This window comes from Podarcis pityusensis (assembly GCF_964106645.2).
Source record: "Podarcis pityusensis genome assembly, chromosome: 6".
Classification (NCBI taxonomy): domain Eukaryota; kingdom Metazoa; phylum Chordata; class Lepidosauria; order Squamata; family Lacertidae; genus Podarcis; species Podarcis pityusensis.
The window spans coordinates 52,812,401-52,839,356 of record NC_138030.1 but is presented as its reverse complement, the minus strand read 5'-3'; the positions used below and the strand labels follow the sequence as shown (position 1 = coordinate 52,839,356).

The 26,956-nt window shown below is 42.5% G+C and overlaps 1 protein-coding gene and 1 long non-coding RNA gene across 3 annotated transcripts; one reads left to right on the top strand and one right to left on the bottom strand.

The window, feature by feature from the left end:
- LOC308479223 (uncharacterized protein) lies at positions 1-24,953 on the top strand. Of its 2 annotated transcripts, XM_081009673.1 has the most exons (3): positions 1-432; positions 774-1,537; positions 22,743-24,953. In XM_081009673.1, exons 2-3 carry the CDS (start codon positions 1,147-1,149, stop codon positions 22,922-22,924), a joined length of 573 nt encoding a protein of 190 aa, XP_080865799.1. In that variant the 5' UTR covers positions 1-432; positions 774-1,146; the 3' UTR covers positions 22,925-24,953. The 2 variants fall into 2 exon arrangements, with proteins under 2 accessions (XP_080865799.1, XP_080865800.1); XM_081009674.1 differs by lacking the exon at positions 1-432 and having other exon boundaries at positions 731-1,537.
- LOC308479224 lies at positions 16,393-22,824 on the bottom strand. The gene is made up of 3 exons (XR_013987560.1): positions 22,716-22,824; positions 22,261-22,330; positions 16,393-16,458 (listed from the first exon to the last, which is right to left on the bottom strand). It is a non-coding gene; the product is annotated as an uncharacterized lncRNA (long non-coding RNA).
- Positions 24,954-26,956: the final 2,003 nt, after the last annotated feature.

Genomic DNA, 26,956 nt, shown 5'->3' with positions numbered 1-26,956 from the left:
GAGAGAGAGAGAGAGAGAGAGAGAGAGAGATGATCATATGTCACTGTCTCATTTTTATCTTCCCCTCCCCCGATTTAAGTATAACGGCGGGGTTTAAGTCTTTCGACATCCTCAGAGCTCCCTCGGCGGCTCTATTAATCTCGGAGGGAAGCGTTCAGCACCTCGGCCAGCTCCTCCGCGGACGAGAGCCGCTTGGCGTGAGAGGCAGAGAGAGAGGGGAAAAAACTACAGGTGGGGAGAAACAGACGGTCCAGACTCTCTCTCTAGACAGCACCACTACATAGGTCAATCTGTGGGCGTCTGGCAGTTGAGGACAGTCAATCGAGGCAGTCGGTTGTTTCTTTTTCTCTTTTTCCTCCCTCTCCAAGCAAACCTCAGGAGAGATTCCCTGTGTGTGGCAACGAGGCGTCCTTCGAGTCGACCCTGCCTTAGGTTTGTTAATGTTTCGTCCCGCTGACCTATGAAGGAAAGGTTGGGGAGCGGGAGATTCTCGGGTTTCAAAAAGTTATTGAAAGCCTTCCTGGCTTATCTGTGTTAGATGCTGGCGATGATGACCCAAACCAGTGCGCTTTGTCCTTTAGTTTGGGCAGTGGTGCGTGCAGACTCTTCTCCGTCTTGCAGAAATGAGTGTGACCAGCTCAGTCCTCGGAAGGTCGCTGTTTAGTACAGCCCCTGACACATTGAGGCTGCTAAACAAACAGTAAGCAACTGAAAAATAAGCCTCATTTAACACAGCTCTGTTTATTTGTGCTTGTGTTTCCTTTCTCTTGTAGGTGTATCCTGAGGTCTCCATATTTTCTGTCCAGATGAGTGAAGCCAGCAGCCAGCTTGTATCACTTTATCTTTTCCCATTTAGCATCAGGAAGAGTTGTCTGGAAAATATCAATGACAAGTGGAAAGGGCAAATCTGCTTCTCTTCCAGGAACTATTCCTTGTTTTAGAATTTGGATTTATACCTTTTACGCTTTAAGGATAATGTGACGCCATTGGATCCACATAGACAATCATGTGAAGTTTGAATGGCAAGTCGCTCTTGGACAGGCTGATTTCTGTTTTTTTACCTGTAGGGATGGTTTACATATAGGGGGGGAAAGTGCATTGAGCTGCTCCTGGGTTTGTGAAAATCCATTTTCCTCCTTTGCCATTATGATCATTTGCAACATCAGTGCAATAAAAGATTGGAGCACATTTCTCTCCCAGATCCTCCCCAGTGTCAACAAGACTCTCAACTTGGTACAGCAAGTGGAAGCCACCACCAGCTCTGTTGTGAGTGTTCTGCAGGATCCTGATCAAGGCAGCTATTTGTCCAACAGCCAGTCCATGAATTCCAGTAACTTTACCACTGGCCTGGACCACCTTTTCCAATACTCATATTCAGACAATGACCAGCTTTACAAGGAGTACAAACCTCTTCCTCGGGATGCAATCCCTTTGCCCAAAGCTGTGCTCTACCTTCTTATGGCAGCACTTGTGGTGGTGGCTGTGGCGTATGCCATTGTTGGGCATCTCATCAAGGATCTTGTCCATGATTTGATAGGTGAGTGTTGGAGGAACACGTTTTTATATACCGTGTGTAGCATTGGTGACAATGTCCATTTTCAGATTGAATGCTGGAATTGGTTTCTACTCTCTCCCCTCCCCCACCACCACATATCAGTAATTCCAGTGTTGATGGGCAGAATAATCCTAACTGGGTTCTAGAGAGTGGCAGAGCTCACACCACTACCGCCAGTGATGCTCCTCTCTGCTGGTGGAGGATAAGTTCATATATGTCGTCCTACCCACCACCCCACTAATATCAGGAAGTTAGAATTGCAGCCTAACAATACCTGTCTACTCATAAAGAAGCTCAATTGGATTCAGTTAGACTTACTCCCAAATAAGTGTGTGTAGAATTATAACCTAAGCATTCATTTGAGTTGTTTGTTGTTGTTTTACGTTGTGCCATTGACGTACATAGTATTTAACAAAGTGACTTAAAAATATGGGCAGGTCCCTGCCCTGATGTGCTAACAACCTTAAAACACTTATAACGTACAGTTTCGAAATTACTCTTTTCTTTTCTTAACTAAATGTGTGCTGGCACCATGAAAGATGCTCAAAGGTACTTTAGGTGTTACATGAGAAAACACCAGAAAAGACTCTAATTCAGAACAGGGTGGTGTTGATTCAAGTTTTTTATTCTGCTCTGTTTGGATTTGGATCTAATATGTACTGCCTTGTTAAATAAAACTACTACAGCAAAGTAATGTGGCTAAGTAATAATGATCCATAATGTTAGAAACAATTAATGCTCCCTTTATTCAAAGGTAGATCATTTAAATCTTTGCATTGTTTTTATATCTCACCATGCACTCCCATGTAGCATGCTCCGTTCATCCCAGAATGGTTTCCATTATTATTTTTCCTGCTTTTGCTACAGAATTTTTATCCCTGGCTTGCCATCTAGCTGAAAGAGCCTTAACCTTTTTAATGGTGCAGCAGACAGGTCTGGATTATGCAAATGAAGACCAGGTACTATAGTAATGTTCAAACTTTGAACTGCCACATTTGGAGCATTTGTAGAATCAAAGGGAATCCTTCATAATTTGTGATTGAGCTGACACACAACTTCTGGTCAACACAGAATTCCAAAGCCTAATCAGGTTTCACCATCAGAATAATATTTTAGACAGCAAATCCTCTGGAGCAGGGACCTTGTTTCTTTGATCCATTGTAAAATATAGGACTACAATCTTTAACTGGGTTTCTTGCTTTCCTAGATGCTGATTAATTGACTTATGGGGTAATATAATGCATGGTAGCTATTCATATAGCCACTCATATCAGTAAGAGTGTGTATGTGCGCGCGCGCTTGTTTGTTTACAATTAATATTCCAGAAAGGAGTATTAACATGAAACATTACTGCCATATGTGCTGGAGTTAGGGGAATCAAAATATCAAGATTCTGTTTTCAAAGGTTGCAAAACATCTACTGTGCAGTGTAGTCCTAAGCATGCTTACTTAGAAATACGTCCCCCTCTTTTTAGTGGGATTTACTCCCAGGGAAGTGTGTATAGGATTGCAGTATTTATAATACGTTTTAAAAGAGCTTTCAATAATCTTGCTCAGTCCTGTCACATTTAAACTACATTAGTTCCTCAGTTGTCTTATTCTGAACATTTTAAGCCTTGACTAGTTAACATCTACAGTATGTATGGATTGTTGGACAGATATAAATCTGCTAAATCAGTAAAGAGGAAGAAATGAGCAGGATGAATCAAGTAATTTCCATTGAGTTCAGCAGTGCCTACTTCCAAGTAAGTATAGATAAGTTGTAGGTCAAATTGTATAAAGCGTGTTACAGTCATGTCTCATTTTATTATGAAGGATTAACATGTACATATATGTGTACACATTTTTTTTAAAAAAAACACATTGTTTTCAGAATCAGATGGGCATAATATTCACTGTGCAAACAAAGATGGACATCTGCAAGGCTTGTAGTGTAAGACTCTAATTCTGCAAAAACACAAGCATGCACTAGACTGGGAGCAATGCAAGGGGATCTTACCTGACAGGATTCCAAGGGGACCTGCTGACATTGTGTGACCTTGATCAGGTGCCAAGATCTCTATGCACTTTCCTTATTAATTAAATGGGAATTCAGATTATTTCCAAATAAGCTATGCTATGTTGATGGTGATTATCATAATTATTGATGTAACTCTGGCAAAAGGCTTCAGAACATGCTTAATTTTAATGACATTCATCCGTATTATTAGGTGTAATCCACAACAGGAAAAATCAAAGAGTGTGTGTGTGTGTGTGTGTGTGTGTGTGAGTGAGAGAGAGGGAGAGGGAGAGAGTGCTCTTGCTTCATGTCATTTTTCTAGGTCTTACCAGGTACTCCCTCATTGCTGGGAGATGGCAACTGTTCTCCAAATCTGATTCATTTCACTGGGCTCACAGAAACATCCTTCATCTTGTCAGAAATAATAGCTCTGCTAAAGAGTGAGTTTTGGAACTCACAATCTTTTATTTATGATCAGAACAAAAATTTGTACCTGCTTTCACCTCATGCAAATAGAAAATGGAAATGAGTTTCAGGGGCACCTCAAGTCTGCTAAAGTGAAGCACACGCTCCGGCTTACATCTCCTTAGCAGGCAGCACATGCATTACTCGTATTTATATGCTCCAAATTACTGAATTCTCCAAGGAGGGAGAGGGAGATGATGTTTGTTAACATTGTCAGGTGAGTCATCATTTTCCCTTCCTCCCAAGAGGGATCTTCATTTGAATGAGTTTGCATAAAATGACTTCTGGGATCAGACAGAAGGTGAAAGGGAAGTGGGAAGCAACTCTCAGTTCGATCTGAATTCTTTTCACACAGTTGCCATAGTTGGGTCGTTTTCAGTCATGCAGCCTTTCCCTAGAATTAATTCCCATTTAATCAGTGTACTGATTATGAGATGGAAGGTAGAGGACCTACAAGTGCCAGCCCAAACACCCCGCCCCCGCCTTTTAGCCAATTGATACCTACCGTATATGAGCATATGAAGCTGCCTTATCAGAGTCAGACTATTCACCCATCTAACCCAGCGGTGGGGATCCTGTGGCCATTCAGATACTGTTGAATCCCACCACTGTCCATGCTTCCTGAGGCTAATGGGAGTTGGAATCCAACACCATCCGAATGGCTGCAGATTCCCCAACTCTGAGCAAATGCAACATTGTCTGTTGTGACTGGCAGGAGTTCTCGACAGTATCAGGCTGGGGTCTTTTCCAAGTGTATTACCTGAAATCCTTTTAAGTGGATATGCTAAGGATTGAACCTGAGACCTTCTGCATCACAAAGGCCCTCTTAGAATTTGAGCTTTGCACCTAATGCTGTTTCTAAATTGTGTTGCTAAAGCATGCACCAATATCTAGAAGGCTACAACGTGTCTGGCTTTTTGTTTTGGATTAAGGCATAAATAAATACATTGTGAGTTTATAGACTTTGCTAAATAAGTGTATTTCAGTCAGATGGCAGGTAATATACCTGCATGCACAGGTTCTTAGATAATGTTAAAACATACTGCTTTGCTCTTTACAGTGAACATCTCTCAACAAATGAGGTGAACCCGCTTCTTTCCATTTTCAAGGTTACTCAATTTATTCAGATTGAAAATTCAAAGGGAGTCCAAGTGACATCGTAGCCTTGAGAAAAGTCACTTTTGAGGGGATATAAAACCTTTTATAATGTGTCTCTGACTTATGGAAAGGGATGAAGGTTGAAAAAGTTGCATTTTTTTTATTTTGCCAACAGGGAGTGAGCAGAGTGAGATTGGATTCATTTTAAAAAATGAATGCCGAATAGGATAATATGCCCTGTGAGGTGGGCAAATAAAAGGACACCTCTCATTAAAAAGCATCAGGACATTTTGCTCAGCTCATTTCAAAAACACACCAGAAGGTGCCTAGAGTTGCCAGCAAACTCTGAAGCCCAACTGTTTGCTAGATTTGAGGAACCTGTCCCTCACAGATTAATTCTGGCTAAAGCTCTAGAGCAGGCATAGGCGAACTCCGGCCCTCCAGATGTTTGGGACTACAATTCCCATCATCCTTGACCACTGGTCCTGTTAGCTGGAGATGATGGGAATTGTAGTCCCAAACATCTGGAGGTCCAGAGTTTGCCTATGCCTGCTCTAGAGCAGAGTGGAGGGCATTGTGGCCCTCCAGGTGTTATTGGGCTCCATCACCCATCAGTGTGACCAATAGCCAGGGGATTGGAATTCAACATCTGGAGAGCCACAGATTCCCCATCTCTGCTCTAGGGATTGTTTGTTGTAAAATGGATCTGGACTAGGGCTCTGAATAGCTTTGGCTTCTAGGCACTGGCATGAGGCAATTACATTATCATTACCATCCTATTTGTGCCTACTAATCCATCAATCCCTTTGTGTATAATGGGGCCTGCTTCCTAGTTGTGTATTTACTGTATTTAGTATTGCAGCCTATATGTTACTCTCCAGTAACATTGATAAGGAGTCATGTGGTGGGGTGACTTCCCATACCATTATTGCCTGCCTCTGTCACCCATCCTTGTCTGGAGGAAGGCAGGATGGAACATACACATACAAACTCTGAACAGCCATCAAGGATGGTCCATTAGAGATCATGGTACAATGTTCTAGGTATGAACCACATGAAGTATGGTTGCTCTGACTAAATCTGACCTCCCAGAATGTTCACAAACTTCTTGAAGCAAGCATAATTGGTGAAATGCAGTGCTGGCAGGAGCAGTGATCTATGCAGGAACACTAACCTGAACAACCCTACCCTACACCCAGGTAGAGAATTCACACATGGTCTGAACTGTTGATATGTTGACAGTCTGTTGCTCTGAGCCCTTCTTTCAGAAGCTTGTTTGGATTATCCATAAATTCCATGGGGGAAATATGAAAGCGATTTGCCTTATTTTTGAATGAACCTTGATTGAAAATATTCAAAATATTTATGTTATGCTGAAGAAATTCAGGCAATGTTGTTCCCATACTTTGAGAAATCCTAAAGCGGTAGGGAGTTCATCACAGCATGGTTTCCTACCTTCCACAGATGACAGAGCTTTCAGAATGCATTTGCACCTGCAGACTGAAAACAAAAGTTTGTCTTGCAACAGTGAATTTGGATAACAATACAGCTGATCTAGGGAATATGACTGCATACAAAAGAGAAAGCAGAACCATAAGCAGGAAATTCTGTCCAGCTGAATGAAGCACAAAGAATTTGTAAAGCAAAGCAGGAGAACCATTACTGAAAAACTAATTTAACCTGTAAACACTGCCCCTGTCTTCTTCATCCAACAGCCAGTATAGACATGGCATTTGGTTTATATCCAGCTACAAATGCTCAAAAACTTGGCCATGTTTCGTAAGAAATGTATAACTAAACGAACAACCCCTCCTAATAGCAATAATAAATCCAGTTTCTCATTGGCCTCCTTGCTGGATTGTTCTTTTTCTGCCTTATCTCCAAACACCATGTTTTAGGCTTCTCTTTTGCATAAGAAACATTTTCTTTAAGTGAGTGAAATTAGGACTGTATTTAGAACTTCTGAAAGCAACTGATAACTGATTTAAATGGGGTATGAATGAATTTTCAGTCATTCTAATCTGGATTTATGAAAGAGGAAGAATGCTATAACACATCTCTAGCCACTTTTATTTATTTGTTTGTTTTAGTTATTACATTTATATACCGCTTTTATCTTCCAAGCTGGTGTACATGGTTCTCCTCCTCCCTATTTCATCTTCACAACAAGCCTGTGAGGTAGGTTAGACTAAAAGATGGTGACTGGCCCAAGGTCACCCAGTGAACTTCGTGGCTTAGCGAAGTTTCGAACCCTGCTCTCCCAAACATTCTAACCATGTATGGTTTTATTTTACACTGCCATTGATACTGCAATTTCCCTTAAAATATCAACAACAGAGTGGGAGTGCAATTCAACACTGTGGACCATTCTTGAAGTGAACCATGAGCCAAGGAGGTAACAGAGCCATTTTGTTTCTCCATTTAGCATATCTGAATATTATTTATATGTGCGTAATAGATACAACTGATGCTTTTGAATTATGGTGCTGGAGGAGACTCTTGAGAGTCCCATGGACTGCAAGAAGATCAAACCTCTCCATTCTTAACGAAATCAGCCCTGAGTGCTCACTGGAAGGACAGATCGTGAAGCTGAGGCTCCAATACTTTGGCCACCTCATGAGAAGACTCCCTGGAAAAGACCCTGATGTTGGGAAAGATGGAGGGCACAAGGAGAAGGGGACAACAGAGGACGAGATGGCTGGATAGTGTTCACGAAGCTACCAGCATGAGTTTGACCAAACTGCGGGAGGCAGTGGAAGACAGAAGTGCCTGGTGTGCTCTGGTCCATGGGGTCACGAAGAGTTGGACACGACTAAATGACTAAACAACAACAATAGATAAAACTAGCGGCAATGCTGGATTTTTTTTGCAATGTCAATTTATACATATTTCCAGTGTGAGACTAGAAGTGGCTGGATAGTTTTGTGAATGGCTGCCAATTAAGCTGGGCCAGGGACCTAGGGAGCTTCAGGGTTATCCAGTGTGGGGGGGGGGATGGGCCAGCTCTGGAGAACATATGTTCAAGCAGAGATAGCCGCCCCCGTTACGCCGCCGCCGCAGGGGAGAGCAATGACGACCTTTCGGCGTACGGTCAAAGCCTCCCTTCAGAAACCCCTTTAATGGGGAACCCTGGTATCGCCGCCGCAAAGAAGAAGATGGACTAAAGGATTCCGCCCAAGGCCTGATACCGCCAAAGTTGTGACGTTTTGCTACGGGAAAGGCGAAACCTGCCAATGCAGGGAAATTCCTTTCCGGCCCTTTAACAGCGACCTTATCGTAGCAGCGCCCGCATACCTGTGAAGAAAAGTTAACCTGCAAAACCTATGAAGAAAAGTTAACCTGCAAAGGAAGACATTAACTGAGGGTGGGTAGGGTGGGAGAAGCTCTGGAGCCAAGTGAGGATTCCCAGGTAAGATCCTCCCTCTATTGTGTGGGCAGGTAATCACTCCCCCTACCTGGCCTGGTCTCCTTGGCAACGCTTCCCCCAGGTGGGATTGGACAACTGACTGAGGTAGGCGGGGACCTCCAGGTATCCCACCTGAGGGAAGGCAAAGCCAAGCCTATGCTGATGGGGCCGCTCCAGATCCAGGGCCACGCAAAGGGCGCCCCCCATTTTAAGCGGGGAGTGGTCATTCCTGAGAAAATTCCCCTACATTTCAAAGAACTTGGATGACTTCTCTTTGATCAGATGAGCTTCCTTTTCTTAACCAGTTTGATTATCACCCTGGGCCTTTGTTTTCTCACACCCTTTCCTGTGTGGATTTGAGAAGAACCTTGGTAAAGCACACGTCATTGAGAAGCCCTGCTCAGTGAGCTTACCTGGTGACAGCAGTGGGAGCAAATAGCCCAATGACACCACCATTTAAATTTTCTACAGTGATCCAGAGTGACACTATATCAGTGGCACTATGGAAATTGCAAATGGTGCCTCCCCTAGGACCTGGGAGACCAAGATTCAAATCCCCACTCAATCCTAAAGCTCATTGGGTGACCTTGAGCCAGTCACAGTCTCATCTATTGTGGGGATAAGATGTGGAGTTGGAGAACCATGTACACAATATTGAACTCCTTGGAGGAAAAATGGAATACAAATTTAATAAATATAAATTAATAATTGCTACTAATAAATCAGTGTATCTATTGAATGGCTGACCAAACATGTCACATTGGCTTAGATCATCCCTGCATGACAAGCTGGAAAAGCAACTCTGCTTCTGCACAGCTGCGGGTTGTATCCAATGCTAGTCCTACTCAGAGTAGATCCATTGAAATTAATGGCCAAGACTAACTTGGTTTTAAAAAAAAAAAAAAATCAGCAGATCAGAATAAAACTCTGTGAAATGTACAGGAAGCCTGTCCTCCTCCTTGCCTCTCACACTGGACTCACTCATTAGAACAGGGGTCAGCTACCTTTTTCAGCTGTGGGCTGGGCCACCGTCCCTCAGACCATGTGGTGTGCCGGACTATATTTTGAAAGGGAAAAAATTAACGAATTCCTATGGCCCACAAATAACCCAGAGATGCATTTTAAATAAAAGGACACATTCTACTCATGTAAAAACACACTGATTCCCAGACCACCCGTGGGCTGGATTGAGAAGGCGATTGGGCCGCATCCGGCTCATGGGCCTTAGGTTGCCGACCCCTGCATTAGAACAAGGAAAAGTCCCAAATCTGAACTTTCCAGGATTTTCAGTAGGGTTGAAGCCTTGAAGTTAGGTGAAGTCACATTCTTCAGATTCAATATTCAAAGTTAATGCCTGTCCCCACCTCTTTCAAAGTTCCAGCAAGGCCACTTTTTGTAGAGTAAAAATCCTGACACCCACAAAGTTGTTGAGCTTTCTTCCCCCTGGCATTTTGCAGATTCGGCAAAATTCCCCCCAATGCCATTTTTACACCTGGAAACCAGGACACGTCAGGAAATTTTCCTGGCAAGCCTGGTTGTGACAGTACCTGCAAAAAGATGTGGATTATTTCCTTACCTGCCACTTTGATAAAGTCATTTGTTAAACAATTACAGGACTCCTGGCCTTGCTCCTCAGGAGGACATTTCCCGCATGAGCTGTCACAGCTGATTTTTAAAATGTGCTCTTCAAGAGCATAAGGGGCAGCTGCCATCAGTTTTGAGTCATCCAAGAAAGGACTCATAAAAGGGAAAAGGATTGCAAGCTGGGGGGGTTTATTGGTTGTTTGTATTTTGATTTTATGTATGTGATCCTTTATGTGAACCATGCTGAGACCTTCGGGTATAGGGCGGTATAGAAACTAACTAACTAAATAATTATAATTGTTACCTTTTTATGGCTTGCTTTGGCCTTCCCTCAGTCAGTAATATGATCTGTACCTTAGTTTTTTCCAAATGTATATCCCAGACTTAATTTGAGGCAAAGCTCACCAGGTGAAAAAAGTGGAGGTTTTCTCCTGATGTTAGAGCTCAGCTCACTGAAAGTGTCAGTTTGAGCATCTGAAGACTGTTTTCCCTCTTGCCCTTGAGGAACCACTATCAGCACCTACATACATGGGATCAAGGCCTGGATATAACTCTGAGACAGGCTTCAGCCATGACCTCTCGTATTTGTGAATTTATTAAGCTTTAAGCACACAGAAAGGTTTGCAGAAGAAGCATCAAGGCATTTAGAGGCAGCATTGGCAGTTTCAGCAGAGGGTGTATTGATCCTAAAAATCAGGTAGTATGGCATGTACTGGTGTGTGTGTGTGTGTGTGTGTGTGTGTGTGTGTGTCAGTCGGTCAGTCAGTCAGCATAGCAGCCTCCTTGGACACATGGTGTGGGTGTGTAGCTGTGTGGACAGTCATGAAGTGGCACTCCCAAGTGTGCCACTACAAAAGCTCATTGCTCAGCATGCTCCCTCCCAAGGCCACTGGACAGCTGCTTCTGGGAACCTCAAAAATAGGGTATGATTCCCTCTTCTTCATTTTGTTACAGATGCTGACCATTGGGGCTGATAGACCAACTATGCATGTTTTCTTTCTTAAAAAAGCAATCGAAGCTTGTAGCAATTAATTTCACAGGTTGATTGTGCATTAAATGAAGAAGAATGTTATTTTCTCTGTTTAGAACCAGTTTCACTGGATGACTCCTAATGTTTTGAAAGTGGATAATTTTATCTGCTCAACCTTACCATGCTTATTTATTTTGAACTCCCCTGCTGTTTTTTATCCTCCTGGGGCCTTCATCTATCATGACTGTAGGTTTGTTCACTCATTACAACTAAACAGAGGCACAAACACTATACCTGTAGAGGTGTTTATGTGAAAGAATTGACAGCTTGTTGATTTGTATAGCTCAACTGTTGTGAACACAGACCATGTTGCATGTGAATGTTGCATGTGAATAACTGCATGAGTAATCAGCTCTACTATTGTGTACACAAGTACAGATTTTACACTGCTTGAATGTACGGTAATCTGTGAACACCTCAAGAGGCCACAAAATACCAGCTGGTGGGGAGCAATAGAGGGAGAAGTCTATGATGGTGAGCTGGATCTCAATTGTGGATTTGGTTGCTTGCTGCAGAAAGCAGGCTGCTTGACTAAATGGACCCTTTGAGTTCACCCAGCTGATCTTATAACATTCTTAATTGCATAGGAGGGTTATACAATTTTCTTTTTACAGATGCAGTGGTTTTTGACTCCTTTATACTGGAACAGGCAAAATTGCAGCATGGATAAAACCCATAGGATTCATAACTGTTGAATCCTGCTTCTGCTGGCTGTTGTCAACTATTGCTCAGTTAAAATATTATTGGTTTGTAACAAAGGCAAAGCACGGCATAAACTCAAAAGCAATAGCCACCAAAGGTTACCATAGCAGGAGAGGGCAGTTAACACTTATTACTATTACAACATCTAAGGTCACTTTCAGACCTCTGCATTTCTGCACCTATCTCTTCAATGTTTGGATAGATGCCAGTATACGGCCATTGCAAAATAAAAGTGCACCTTCATTAGTCACTGCACAGAAAGTGGGTACATTGTGAAAAATAGCAACAGCGCAACAAATTGGCTTTCAACAAAAATCAAGACTTGGGAGGGGGAAAGAAAAGTTATGTGAAGCTGCAGCAGCATATGCACGATAACAACCACTTGACAGTGGTGTTGTATAACCTCCGCACTAAATTTGTAGAAATAGACGAGGACAGTTGCCTGATATATGCTTTGTCTGGAAACCTAAGCTTCCCCAAAGGAAGAGCTTTCTCTGATCTCCCTAACAAAGACCTCAGCCCTGTGCCTGGATATAAGGCCTTGGATGCTAACAAGTCTTAAGGGTACCTTTGCTCTCCTTGCTCATAGAGAAAAATCCTAACAGCATCTCCTTAAGTATAAGCTAGCAACATCCTAATTACCTCTCCCTGTGGATGACATATTAAATCTAGAAGGTCCCAAAATAATCCCCACGGAAACCATCTTGCAGATTAGCCTGTGAAGAAATAAGCCATCCTGTTATTTACTTTGGAATTAGAAAAGGCTTCCGTTATATAATTTCTCCCTGGTCTGCTGTAGTGCACTGTTTATACCGAAATCAGACTGAATTTCAGTTTGCAAGGCGTGCCCACAGTCTGCAAGGCTTACAAGGCAATTGCCGGAGCTTCTGTGCTAGCTCTTTTTTGCAAGCAAAATTGAAATCTCTTGATCCAAAGTGCTATGGAAACATTTGGGAATGCAGAGGAATATGCTTCTGTCCTTGGCAACCACAGTAATAGCAATTCACATCCTTCTGTGGTCGACCATTCGCTGTCTTCCTGCAGATGTTGTGCAAATTCAAATCCAATGAAATCAGACATGGTGTTGTTGTGATCTCCAATCCACTATATGTTTCTAGCATGGAAACTGGCAAGACCCCAGGGGTGTTCACATGGCTTCAGATACAAATTTTAAATCTGAATTTCAAGACTTCAACCAGTTTTGAACATGTGGCATTTTATTTGTTGAGACAAGTGACTGGGAAATTGTCTTATTCTCTGTAGGGACTTTTTGGCTTCTGATCCAGCAACACTGAGTTGTGGTCCTGCTACATTGTCAGCAACCCTCTAATGGGGTTTACCTAGGGCTGGCTTCAACCTATTCTGCAACCTCGTTCTCCACACAGGCCTAATGCATTTCCTCCAGGAACAATGTGCAAAATGTTGTTATCAGCATATTTGAGCTCCTTGCTGTTGCAGGAGGCTTAGACAATGAGTGTTGTATTTTAGACAAGGTCAGTTCAAAAATATCACCCCCATAATTGCTCTCCAAATTTGATGAAAAAGATATTTCAGTGGCCATCATGGTCAGGCCAGCTTGGACTTCACGGCTATCCAAATAAATATGGCTGGGTCACCCTGCAGACATTGCTTGAGCAAGAGACTAAATTTACATTTGTGGTCCTATGCCTCTGTCTGTGTTATCTTCGTGTTGCTTAGAAGATACCAAGACACTTTCTTACACTGGAGATAGTCTGCCATTACTTTCTTCACTCATAAAACTCTCTTACCTTCTAAATCATAGCCTCCTGTTTAGTTAAAGGTAAAGGTAAAGGGACGACTCTGGGGTTGCGGTGCTCATCTCGCTTTACTGGCCGAGGGAGCCGGTGTACAGCTTCCGGGTCATGTGGCCAGCATGACTAAGTCACTTCTGGTGAACCAGAGCAGCACACGGAAACGCCGTTTACCTTCCCACTGGGAAGGTAATTGCCTTAATGCAGGCATGGCCAAACTTGGCCCTCCAGCTGTTTTGGGACTACAATTCCCATCATCCCTGACCACTGGTCCTGTTAGCTAGGGATGATGGGAGTTGTAGTCCCAAAACAGCTGGAATCTGTGAAACATTTTAATGTTTTGCATTAAAATGTACATACACTGAACATACAAAGAATGTTCAGTTCTGTTGACTTGTCTTCAGCATGTGAAAATCCTCCTCCATTTAAAATAAAAAGTATACATTGTATGATGTGCGTCTTATGCCAGAGTAGCACAAGGGCTTTGCAAATAGTCGCCGGGTGTCTAGGTCAATTTTATTCAACTGTAGGAAGGAAGAGCCTTACTGAAAAACTAGCACTGTGTTATCTTCACCCCATAAAGGTAGTTTGGGCAGCTGCACAGAATTACATGATCTCCACTAACATTCTGGTCCCTCTGATTCTGGAAAATCCTTATGCAAGTTTCCATATTAAGAACTTTTGAATTAAACCTAGTCCAATGTCTTTATTACACACCTAGGGGCCTATCTTTGTGCCTTCTCAGGTCATGAATTATCTCCCATCACGGTATAACCCACCTGCTCCCAATGACATTTGGCCACTGACGTCAATGAACCTTAATAGTATCTGCAATCTCATTATGATAACACTCATCCTCCCACATCACTTCCTGTTCCTTTTGGAAGCAAGAAACAGGGAGATATAACAGGTCAGAACAGTCTAAAGCCAAGAGGTTCTACTGCAGACTGCTGCAGGGAAGGAGGCATAGATTAGCCAGTAAGAAAATGTCTAACTGGCAGAGTATTTTTGCTGGCAATTTTAGTGGATTTAAGATTGCACCCAGAGCCAGAAAGTATCTAGCCCTCATGACTAGAAAAAGGTTTGAAAACATGACAGGGGAGCACTAAAAATGCTCAGTATCAGTAAACAGAGCACAACTGCATGGTTGTTTTGGGGTTTTTCCAGACACCCTACCTTGTTAGTTTTGTCCAATCAGGGTTAGAAACAGTGGCATACATATTATTTTTAAAAATTTATTTCCCATCTTTCCTCTGAAAGGAGCCCAGGGTGCCACCAGCTTTATGTACAATAAACTGCATTTGTACAGTGCAATTCCAGTATATTTCCTGTGATTTCCTGTCCCACCACCTGAGTTCACCAGGGCTTTCCCTTATCCTTCATGCTTAAGATGCGGCCAATGCTAAAAGAGTCTTACGGAAAAGTCAGGAAGAAGTGTCGATATCTTGTTTAAAAGATTGACCAAATGCCATAGTGATCTCTTTTTAAGTGCACTGGGTCCAACAGGCTCACAGTTGCCCCCCCCATGCCCATTTCCTGGAGTTCTTCCAGACATGAGAAGCTTTTAATCTTGAGCAGTGAGCTGAACGAGGTCAGCTGAGAGCAGCCGCAGATGGGAGTTACTTCAATTGGCATTATATTTCAGGGCTTATTCATTCTCAGGATAACACTCTTCGACCCTAGATTAATTAATCCCAAAGAACTAGCAGCAGCCACCCTTTCAATCCCCCACACACACCTCAATTCCATCTATACTATAATTACAAACACTGATTAGAATCACCACTCCGCTCATTGGCCGGAATTGAAACAGTGGGGGGAACCCACCCTTTCCCCAGTTGGACTGTGCGTAAGAGAGGATGTTTGGAGGAGTGATAAAGAGTAACTAATCCGTTTTAGCAGGCTAATCCTATGAGCTGCTACACTGACACAGTGGCTCATAAGATCAATACGCCTGCACAGGGATTCAGCCTCAACTTCACTGCCGAAGGAGCAACAGCCACGGCCGTTGCAAAGGATGCAGGGCTGGCAACGGCAGTTGGGCCATTTCACAGATTTGGTGGGGCAGAGTAGGAAGAAGCAGGGTGGACAGCACTCAGGGATGGCTGAGAACGGCATCATCCTAAAGACTTTTTGAGCCGAAACCTTGGCATTAACATGCAACAGGTGATCGTCCTTCCCTGCAGCAGAAACTGTGGTCCTCCAGGTGTTGTTGAACTACAGCTCCCAGCACCCTGCAGCACTGGCCATTCTGGCTGGGGCTGACGGGGTCTAGTTCCCCATCCCTGCTGCAGCAGATGCTCTCTTTGCAAGTCAGTATTTGAATACAATCAGTGATTGGGCCATCAACTTAAAACTGCATTTGTGACCTGGCAGCAGTTCTCCTGAACATCAGGCAGAGATCTTCCCTTGTCATGCTGCTAAGGATGCACAAAACATTTTATTTTAGAATAAATGGCAACTGGTTACTTTAAATAAATAAAAAAAAGCATAGTCCATACCCACTACCTAGAGTTACTTCAATATATTTATTTTTTTAAGCTTTTCTTGAGAAACTGGTTTCATTCCAAAAGTAAAAGCTCATTGCGCAGTGATTCTCCATTACTCTGGAGTGTGTCCATTTGAAAACAGCTGAAAACAAATGAAGGCGGACTCAGCAATGGAGTGTATATCTCTAAGCCTGCCCAATGACGTTGTGTAAGTCATACTGCAATCTCTACTTCCTTCTTCCTTCTCTTGGGGCACGCAGGAAAGAAATTGTATGGATAACCAAATCAAGGGGAGGACATTCAAACGTGTATCGCATAACCAGAATTACTCTTGCTGACAGCAGGATCTAGAATCCATCTAGACTGAAAGCAGCATGTTGAGGATGAGCATGAATTATTCCAGACTGAGGAAAAATTACATTTTTGTGCTACAAGCAAGTTACTGTGTGTACACCCTTACATCTTAAAAAAAACCAACTAGAGGTGTCAATGATTGAACCCATATAACACAGAGAGCATTATTTCACTGAACTATGACCTCTACCCTAAGGCTGCCATTTTCCCCACCCTTTCCTGGGAGTAAGCCAAACTAAGTGGGATTTATCTTTGAGTAAATATGCAGAGTCTCCACAACACTCCACTTCAAAGGGCAAGACTTTTGCTACAATAAACCAATTGTTTGGAAGGCAGAGCTAAACCAGACTCCCCAGAGGATTTCAGTTGTTGAATTGAAAGGTCTTCTGAAAACAGAGGAAAAAATACAATTGCCAGTGTTCATTGATAGGACAGAGAGTGAAAATAATAAAATCTTGTTTAGAAGGAAAGCGTCCTTTATTCAGTTTGGGAGATATGAGTCGGATGCAGTGGGAAACAGGGGTGCCAACTTGAATAATATATTTGGGGGGCCCAGGTAAGCCCTGCCCCATCAATCACAAGACGTGGCTCACACACATCATGGCAATGTCCATCAACTTGGCGGGCATGGCCCCCTCTAATATTTTATTGGGGAGGAGCGAAGGGAGCTCAGCCCCTAGGAGTAGGCTCCTATGGTGGGGAATCATGTTGCCAGTCTGTTTCTAACCACCACCACCCTCCACACAGACACCTTTTCTCTTATTGTGGGCTGAGATGTAGTGGGTAAAAATTTTGTCATAATTTCATCTCCATGCTCGGCGGTGTGGGGGACTTTACCTGCTAAATTTCTACATGATATCTGGTAAAAGCATAGAAGCTTTTGCCAAAATAAATCTTGACAGCCCTACCTCTACCCAATGCATTAATGGAAGTGATATCTATTAAATGATCTAGTTAGAATATGTGTCTTTCTAAAACAGACAGGCTTCATTGTTTGTAGCCACATGCTAATAATCTCAGCTCTACTTCATTAGCTGAGATTTTGCTTATCAGCCACAGTCTTCTATTTTCATAACTGCTGAGGTGCCCTGACTCTGCTATACTTATACACAGACAATTGGAACCATACAGCTTTGTGATTGTGTTTTAATGAGCACTGAATATAAAACTGCCATACCACCCCCTATCTCTCTCTCTCTCTCTCTCTCTCTCTCTCTCTCTCTCTCCCTCTCTCTCTCTCTCCCTCTCTCCCTCCCTCCCTCTCTTGTACACATGCTGTGCCCTGCATGTAGCCTTGGTGTTCATGCCATGTATATACATGCATTTGCACTAGATAAAACATGTGTGATATTTAACTTCCGGGGATTCTAGGGAAGGAGGCTGAATGCATAGCATTTTACACTAACAACATTTTAATAAAGTATCGCCAAAATTGGGGGGGGGGGACATCTGGCAGAGTGGTTTACCTGAGGGCTTTTCCTGCTGCTTTTCCTGGGCAAAACTGCTCTTTAGTACTCAATCATATCAAACAGCAATTTGGGATTTCCCCAGATTGCCATTTGTTCCAATCTATCGCTAAAGAGCAGGTTTTCCCTTGGAAAGGAGTGGGGCAAGGGGAAAACCACCCAGACCCATGTGTTCTAGGCATGGTGCAAGCGAATGTAAGGACGAACCCTGAGACCCTTTTGAAAAATAGAAACGGTCCCTGGTATATAGGGACCATTAGAGCATATGATTAATGTTGCATTCTTCTCCATATTCACTTCAGAAATTAAGTAGGCATCTTCCTAGCGAATACAGCCTCTGCAAGAAAGATTTAGTGTGGGAGGATGTGCGAGGATGGTTGCATATAAGCAGGGCTGGATTGAGACCTTTAGAGTCCCTAAACAGTTTTTTAAAAATGGTGCCCCCATATATATCTAATTCAAAATATAAACAATAATAAGCCATATATCATTAATCTCTGTCATTACTATTTCATTATTGCTATGTTGTGTGTGTGTGTGTGTGTGTGTGTGTGTGTGTGTGTAATTTTTCCATTTATAGTGGGATCCTTTTTTGTGGAACCTAGATCAGCTGCACGATATGGTACAGTTTGCTAACAGGGTCTCCCAGAGTGAAGTGTCACTGAATTACATCTAGAGTGAAATGCAAACTACAAAGAGAAAAGCAACTTTTTTTACAGAGAGAACTGTTTGGTTTGTGTGTGTGTGTTTTCAATCAGAGTGCATAGATATGGAATCCTTAATATGCCTGCCTTTGTGGCTGAGAGACATTCTGCATCTTGTCACTTAGAATCTATTACCAAGTCTACATTTCTGCCTCTCGGGAGCCTTTTCTAAATTGGTGCCTTATCTTCAATGAGCAGACTGAAATATTCCTGCTTTTGGCATTGGCACTTCAGGGCACTGGCTGGAGACCGTTTCCTTAATGGGAACTGCCATGCTCACTCCAGAGCTCTCTCCATCTCGTCTGTCTACATCCTGACAATAATTCAGCTGCTTTTTTTAGGGGTCAGCAAATTTAACATTTTCAGTTTCTCTCCATTTCTCACTTCCCTAGTCTTAAGTTCAGTTCTCCTCATGTCCATATCTGTTTACTATTTGTTTGTTTCTTTTTTTTAAAAAAGTTCTCATGAAAATTTGTCAGTATTTTGGTGCACATTGCTGTATGCAATTTCACCTAATATACACCCACTTTCAAGCAATTCTCCCCTAATATAATGCTTTTTTTGTATATTATTTTCACTGAGATATGTCTTTTTATGCACACCATCCTTTAATATGACACTGTTTTTTGTACACATTTGTCAGCTGAAGAACAGCATAATAAAATCTTGAGATTTATGGATTTTGAAGGATGGCTGTGTTTTGGTTCATGCATTATTTCAGGAAGTGCAAATTAAGTCGGTTCGCTGTAATATTTCAAAAAACCTTAATAAATATCTTATAAAAAAAATTAAGTAGGTTCGCATTAAAATGCAAACTGAACCGAGATCCTTAACCATTTTCTCATCTCTTCCATGGGTTTTGTCTTTCTCAGTAGGTTGTTTGCCACTTGCTATTCTGCGACAGTCACTTCCCTTTCATATATGTATTTTTGAGATTGATTGGCCATTAACAACATCCTCTGGGCAATTTGCCCAAACTTCAGACAGTATCAACCAAGTTAGAACACTTACCTTCACTACAATACCCACATAAAAACCAGCCTATTCAACATAAAACTATTCTAAAAGCCACATCCCTAAAATAATCTGTCTCAAGAACTAAACATGGTACTAAAAGGCCTGGAGAGATTAAGGTATTGCTCTCTATTGTATATTACTTAGTAACTATTGTAGCTAAGTGATATAGAAATTGCTTAAATAAAAAAAAATACAAAGTATCATCAAGGAAGGCATTCTGTGACTGAGGCACCACCACCAAAACGGCCATCTCCCTAGTGGAGAACCTGGAGGTTTGGCTTAAGTTCTGGCTAAGTATATATGGAAGAAAACAGATAAGCTAAAGCTTTATATCAGTAATACATATGTTATCTTTGTTCCTGTTTACTCAACAGTCTTTCTTTTTTGGTACTTCTTCTTGGTAAATCATTGCCTCTATTTTGCCTTTGGGGGAGATTCTGGAGATGCTTTTTCAAAAGATATTTTTTAGTGTGCACAAATAACCTGTATTAGAGTTGGCAGTCTTCAGATTTCTGCTCCCTCCTCCAAAGTTAAAACTCTGCATCTGATGTGGCAGAGCTTAGTCCATGAAAGCTTATGCCATAAGTCTGTCAGTCTTTAAGGTACCACAAGATTCTTCATTGGATTTGCTGTAGCAGGTTAACGTTATTATATGGTGAGCAGCATCACAAGTCATTTTGTGAATGATCAGGACCAGGATACTCTTTTCTCATTTTGACTGTTAATGTCCTTCCCTTCCTAATTGCCTACTCCAGCAGTGGATAGCATGGTGGGGCTAAATTGCTCACCAGCCTCCATCTGGCTGAGTTGCTGCTGCAAGAGAAAGGGAGGGGCTCAGCGGTTTGGCTCCACCAGTGCTCCTTCCCCCTCTACATCTTGGTATGCTGCAGTGACTCAGCTGGATGGAGGTCAAGTGAGCAGCGCAGCCTTACTGTGCTGTTGGCTGCTGGTCTACCCTTTTCAATTTTTCAATTCCAAATTTTAGCACCCCATTGCCTTCTCAGCCTCTCTGGCTGAGTCACTCCTGACCAATGGGCACCAAGCAAGTTATATAGAAAACAAACACCATAGTTCCATGTCTGCAGCATCATTCCTTTCTGTTTGTGGTGTCAGTGGGCACAAATCCACTGGTCACAATGCTTTAAGGACATAAGAAACTCTATCTAGTCCAGCATCCTGTTCTCACTGTGGCCAATCAGATGCCCAGGGAGAGCCCACAAGCAGGACCTTAGTGCAGCCGCATGATCCCTTTGTGACTTCCAGCAAACACATAGGTTGCATTCCAGCACTGCTAAATATTAGGCTACTTCCCAGCAAGGAACACTTCAAGTGGCAAGTCTCTTCTGACAGACCTAATTTGGTTTTATTTCCCCTGGGAATTAACAGTTCGCTTTCATTTGCATTCCGCAGTCTTTCCTCGGGAAGATGAAGAGTAGATTTTCTCTTTCTCAGACAGCCAAGAAGGGCTGACGGGCTGAATAAAAGCTGAGTGATGGGAGATGCTTAGGGATCTGGGGATTCAAAATCCCCAGGGATGTTTAATTAGGGAAGAGATTCCAATACATTCTTGCTTGGGGAGATTACAGTAGCTGTAAGTCCCCTAGGAAAGTGAGTGGGGGGGTGTGTGAGCCCAGACAGGTAATTATCTCCAGAGTAGACTTGTCTTAGACCTACATATTTGAAACCAAGTGCCATGTCACCAGAGACCACGGAACACTAGTGGGGCTATTTTTGTACAAACACTTTCCCTCAGTAATGAAAGCGGGGAGTTATAAGAACTCCACTTAGTGCAGAGTAGTAAGACCATCGTGGGTGCTACGCCACCACAAGTGGTACTCAGAGGCATTTTTGTGTGTGAACACCCTCCCTTACAGCTGCAATGTAACACCAGCTGTATCTGTTGCAATATCTAGTACTGTTGCTACAGTCACTAGTGATACAAAACTCCCTCGCTGCATCTGAATATTTACAGCTGCTGACTATGACCACACTGCTTTGTGGTCTGAAATGCACTCCCAACAGAAGAAGTTGGCAACATCTTCTGTTAAAACTATGTGTATCTTGTATTCCATGAACTGCATTAGAGATTGCAAAACGGTTGCTTATTTTTATGAGGCAAACACTGTGTGATGATGGTCTCCATGTAGAAAGGAAACAGGAGCCCTGAGACAACCATGAGAAAGTGAACATTTGGGGACCAAACAATTCAGTGCTAGGTTAGTAAAGTGTCTTTCTTTTCATTTAAAAAGTATACCTACTAATTTCTTCCATTTCTCAGCATATCTATTTTGTTCAAGTTCCCTGTCCTCAGGAAAATTATTAAAAGACACCTCTTTGATGGATGGAAATTTATCCTTCCCTACGTGTTTCTTAAAATAATAATAGCAATACCAAAATCATGACTGGAAGGCTGTTGACGGTGGCTGTGACCCAGAAAGCAACACCAGCAGCACCACAATAAACTTATCCTACTTCATTGGATACAGATGCAGAAGAACTAATACAAGAAACTGTGTGACATTAGAATACCCAGGAAGCAATTAGCTATGTGAAACAGCTTCAGGACATATAGATATCCAATCTGGTATAAAATGCCACAGTTGAACCAGACATACTCACCCAATTCCCTGTTCCATCATGAAGCTTCATTGGAGACTTTTAGGCCAATCACGCTCTTAGCCTAACCTACCTAGAAGGGAGGTTGTTGAGAGAATATAGTTAGAAACACCAGAGAGAGAGAGAGAGAGAGAGAGAGAAAGTAAGTCCTCCATCCAGACAATCAAGAGGCATTATTAGAGTTCAAGGACTGATTACAACCAGGCAAAAAGCACTTGGAACAGAGCCAGTTAAAGACATGGTCTGAGGAGAGGGGGTGTGGCCTAGGGGGGATTCCAAGGGCCAGATAGAAAGGCCTGCAGGGCCACATTCAGCCCCCAAGCTTAAGGTTCCCCACATAAATACCCTTTTTCAGGTAGATTGCTAAATAGAAAGCAAACCCTGAATAAGCTGCTCCTCCTACACATCAACCATACCAGCCTCTCGCTCCCCTTCCCATTTTCATTGCCAGCACTTACTCCTACATTTTGTTGTTCTGATTGCAGACTGGATGTTTGGTCCCAACGCTGATGACAACAACAACAAGAGCGACGTGAACTGCATCAGCAATAATGTGAATGAGATGGGCGAGATTCGGGGGACGCACAATCACCAGGAGTCCCAGCCTCAGGATGTGGTGATTTCCATCAGTGAACCTTCTTCTTGTCATCTACCCCGGCAGATATGAACAAGCTGGTCCCTGGATATATGCAGAGAGTGCTGAGAGGGTGAGAGGTCGAAAGGGAAGGGCTCCCCTTTTTTAAAAGGTACTTTCTCCCCACCCTCAAAATGACTTTGCGACTTTGATGAGGGCTACATTCTCAATTCTTGGCAACCTTGTACGAATACTGGGTGTGCAATGTCCTGTCCTTTGGGAGCATCCAATGACCAGTGGAACAAGCTAGCACGAAGCAGCTCTACACCAACAAACACTGCAACTTTATATATAAACAGAGGGTCGCAGCTTTTTGAAACACTCCACACAGACTTCCAGAAATCCCATGGGAAGCACAATAAGGAGCGAATCTGCAAAACAAGCCATGGTTTTTCTGATCCCATAGTGTTGTGTAAGATCTGCTTTCCCTTTTGGGTGGCATTCTCCTTGGGAAGAGGCTATGGAGAGTATTCAGCAGAAGTATTTGATCCTGAGGATAGCATTTCTTGCTACCACAGCACTGCAATGAGCGATCCTGCTTCTTTGGTTAATTCCTGCCACCGCCACTGCACAAATATTAAAGGCTCAAAAGCCTGCTCTGTGTCTGAAGCTGGCAACCTTCAGCACAAGGAGGCTTAGACGGAGATAAACATGAGGACTCTGAAACAAGCATGGGGACTCTGTTGCCAGGCAGAAAAGGAGACATTATCCACAGATGCGGAAAGCATTGCCAATTTCAAATGAAGCCTCACAAAGTGCAAAAGTGCAAAATATATGCACCACCTTTCTAATTTTTGCTGTTAATCCGCCTTCTGGTTAGTTTAATGTCTGCCCTTTTTTTTAGCGGAACAATGTGTGCCTGGACACACATATTAGCACCATCTTCTCTGTGGAACAATTTGGGGTTTTTTTCTTTGTTTCTATAGGTTTCCACTTCCTGTTTCATTTTTTTTTAGTGCAATAGTAAAAAACAAGATTTTGAAAATTGCTCAGCCTCAGAAATGATTGACTCTTCTGTCTTGTCTTCTAAAAATTAGAAGCAGCCGCCGCCCTGCACACACTCCTTTTGCATTCTCAGCCTTTATTTTTCATTGCTGCTTCTCCCCGTCGTACAGATGTTTCTGTTTCCTGAAGCACTGAAGCAGGGAGGCACAAAACAAATGGGCAGGGGCAGAGCATCTGTTTCCACCGAGTTCTCCACCAGGATCAGCCTGGTGGTATAAGATGGGCACAGATGCAAGGAGGCCATGTCTCTGCTTGATTTTCCTGGCTGAATTTTCTCTGACTGCTTGCAAAGAGAGAATGGCAGCATTGCAAGCCAGCCTTGTATTACACTGGAACATAGGAAGTCAAGACCATTGGTCCATTAAGCTCATTACTGTCTACCAATAACTGGCAGTGGCTCTCCAGGGTCTCAGACAGGAATCTCTCCAAGCCTTGCCTGGAGACACCAGGGATTGAACCTGGGACCTTCTGCATGCAAGGCAGATATTCTACTGCTGAGCTAGGGCCTTTAGCTTTCCCTTAACTGTGGAGGAGAGTTTTTAATTATTTGCCCTGATAATTTGCCCAGATATTTAGGGGTATTATGCTTTTAAAAAAGTGTTACCTGTAAGAATCATCAGGCCCAAGCAAAAACATGAAGATCCTTTGCAGATTCATATTGTGTGATAGTGCCCCACAATGCAAGTGGGAACCCAAACTTCCATGCCTCTCCTAAGCAACCTCTTCTAATCCCATTCTGCCTTGTCAGTTGACTTCCTTGCAGTACTTCAGGCTAAATTCTGTTTCTTATGCTGGTCAAGCTACCAGTTGGCCTGTGTCCTAGCCAGGCCTGCGTCCTGGCCAGGCCATAGCTCTCCTGACAGATGATTTGGTCTGGAGCCACAGTGTGGAAATAAAGGATGAGATTGCCCATCAGATACCAGGCACTCTACTATTCAATTTAGGCCCCAGTCTTTTTCTTACAGTCCCCTTCTCAATGTGCCTTGTTTGAATTAATCAATTTCAATTTAGCATGTAAATTCTCAATTTTTTCTTATTTAAACATTCAACAACTTTTGTACAACTTTTGAGAGCCAGTGTGGTGTAGTGGTTAAGAGCGGTAGTCTCGTAATCTGGGGAACCGGGTTCGTGTCTCCGCTCCTCCACATGCAGCTGCTGGGTGACCTTGGGCCAGTCACACTTCTCTGAAGTCTCTCAGCCCCACTCACCTCACAGAATGTTTGTTGTGGGGGAGGAAGGGAAAGGAGAATGTTAGCCGCTTTGAGACTCCTTAAAGGGAGTGAAAGGCAGGATATCAAATCCAAACTCTTCTTCTTCTTCTTCTTCAATCTTGTTTATTTTCAGTAACCAAAATTATATCAACAGCATATACAAGCAGAAAATTTATTTTCCCATTTTGTAGTTTTTCCCATGAGACATCAGTTGAATTGGACCACATATATCAGGATTAATAAGTTACAAAGGCTCTGTTGAACTTTTCTGGCTTTGCTTGGGAGATAGAAGGTCTTGTTTCCTTCCCCAAGAAACAATGTTCACAAATTTCACTATTTAGGTCAACTTTACAAGGTTTAAGTCTTTCAAGATTGGGTTTTTATCCTGAAGAACACAGCCATCCTGGGAGTTTCTGGAGATGATTTCTAAAAGCCCAGTGCAGAAACCTAATAAACGACCTTAATACATTTCACATTGGGGTGAGCCAGAAAACTAAACTATGGTAGCTGAAGCCTGCTCTGTACAATACTTGGCATAATGGTTAGCCCAGTCCCGACAGTAGTACCCAAATATTTGCTAACGAAACCCACCAGCCAAGGAGGGAATGTCTCTTTACGGGTAATACAAAAATATTACTATCTGAAAAGGGAGGGAATATGTCAAAATGAAATAAACGTGATACATTTTGCTCTTTTCCTTTGGTCAGAAGACAGGAATGAAAGACAGTTAATAGTGCCCCATCTTTAATTCAAAGTTACTTTTGATTTCATAGAAATGAAATGCATTGGGACAGGGTTAGGAAACATAGCAAATTTAACCTGCTTTTCAACTCCTACCAGATGTATTTTTAAACAAGGGAAGGGGTCTCACCTGTACACTGATGATTGATTGTTCCTGCTAATGCAGAAAAATATAGGGCCTGGTCTTTGTGAAAGAAAAGCCAAATAATGGACTGTTGTGAATGGTACTCCCATAAGACTTCCACTGTCTAATCTCAGTTTTGTTCCTGGTCCTGTTCCATTGCCTCTGACAGGTAAAGGGATAAAATGATGAAGAATAGAGATGAAACTGCATTCCCTTCATTTTTATACATATGTCCGGCTGTTGTTAAACCAAAGGCGCAGGAAAACACAGAACAACAAACTCGACAGCCCTCATATAATTGGCTGCTATTGACCACTGAAGCCCTTAGGCTTTATATAGAGTAAGGCATGGATGGCTGTACAAATTAACAAAAAATATGTTTTAACATGGTATGCATCTGGGACAGCAGATTTCTCCACACTTCATTCTGCTTGTTTTTTGAATTTTTTATGACGAAAGAAACCAAGTTCCCACTCATTTATTTTACTGCTGTCACTCTTAAAGAATGGTATTTCTTTTCTCTTGGAAGGGACTTAAAAATAGTAATTCTGCTCCAGTCCATGAATGAGTAAATGAACACTTGTTAGCATAGAAATGAGATCCAGCTCATTGTCAGCTAAATGTCTGTAATTGCATGAATGAGAGCCATCCTCTTCCCCTTTTAAAAGCAGTTCTGACAACTGAATAGGCAGTTAATACAAAAAAAGAGATTTCAATACATTGCACTGATATCCATCAAGGAACGATTTAGATCAAGTGCATTCTGCTGGAAGATAGAATGCTGAGAAAGTTACACTGATAGGCATAAGCTTGATTTGTTCCTTTGAGAAGGAGAGGAAAGTTTCAGCCAGGACAAGATCAAGCAAATTTGACACTTCTAAAATAATAGTCCTTTTACTGTTCTAATCTTCAATTTATGGAAACATATAATTCAGCCAGGTGTACCAGGGGGTGTTGGTGGGAGTAGAATCATGAGCAGTAGCT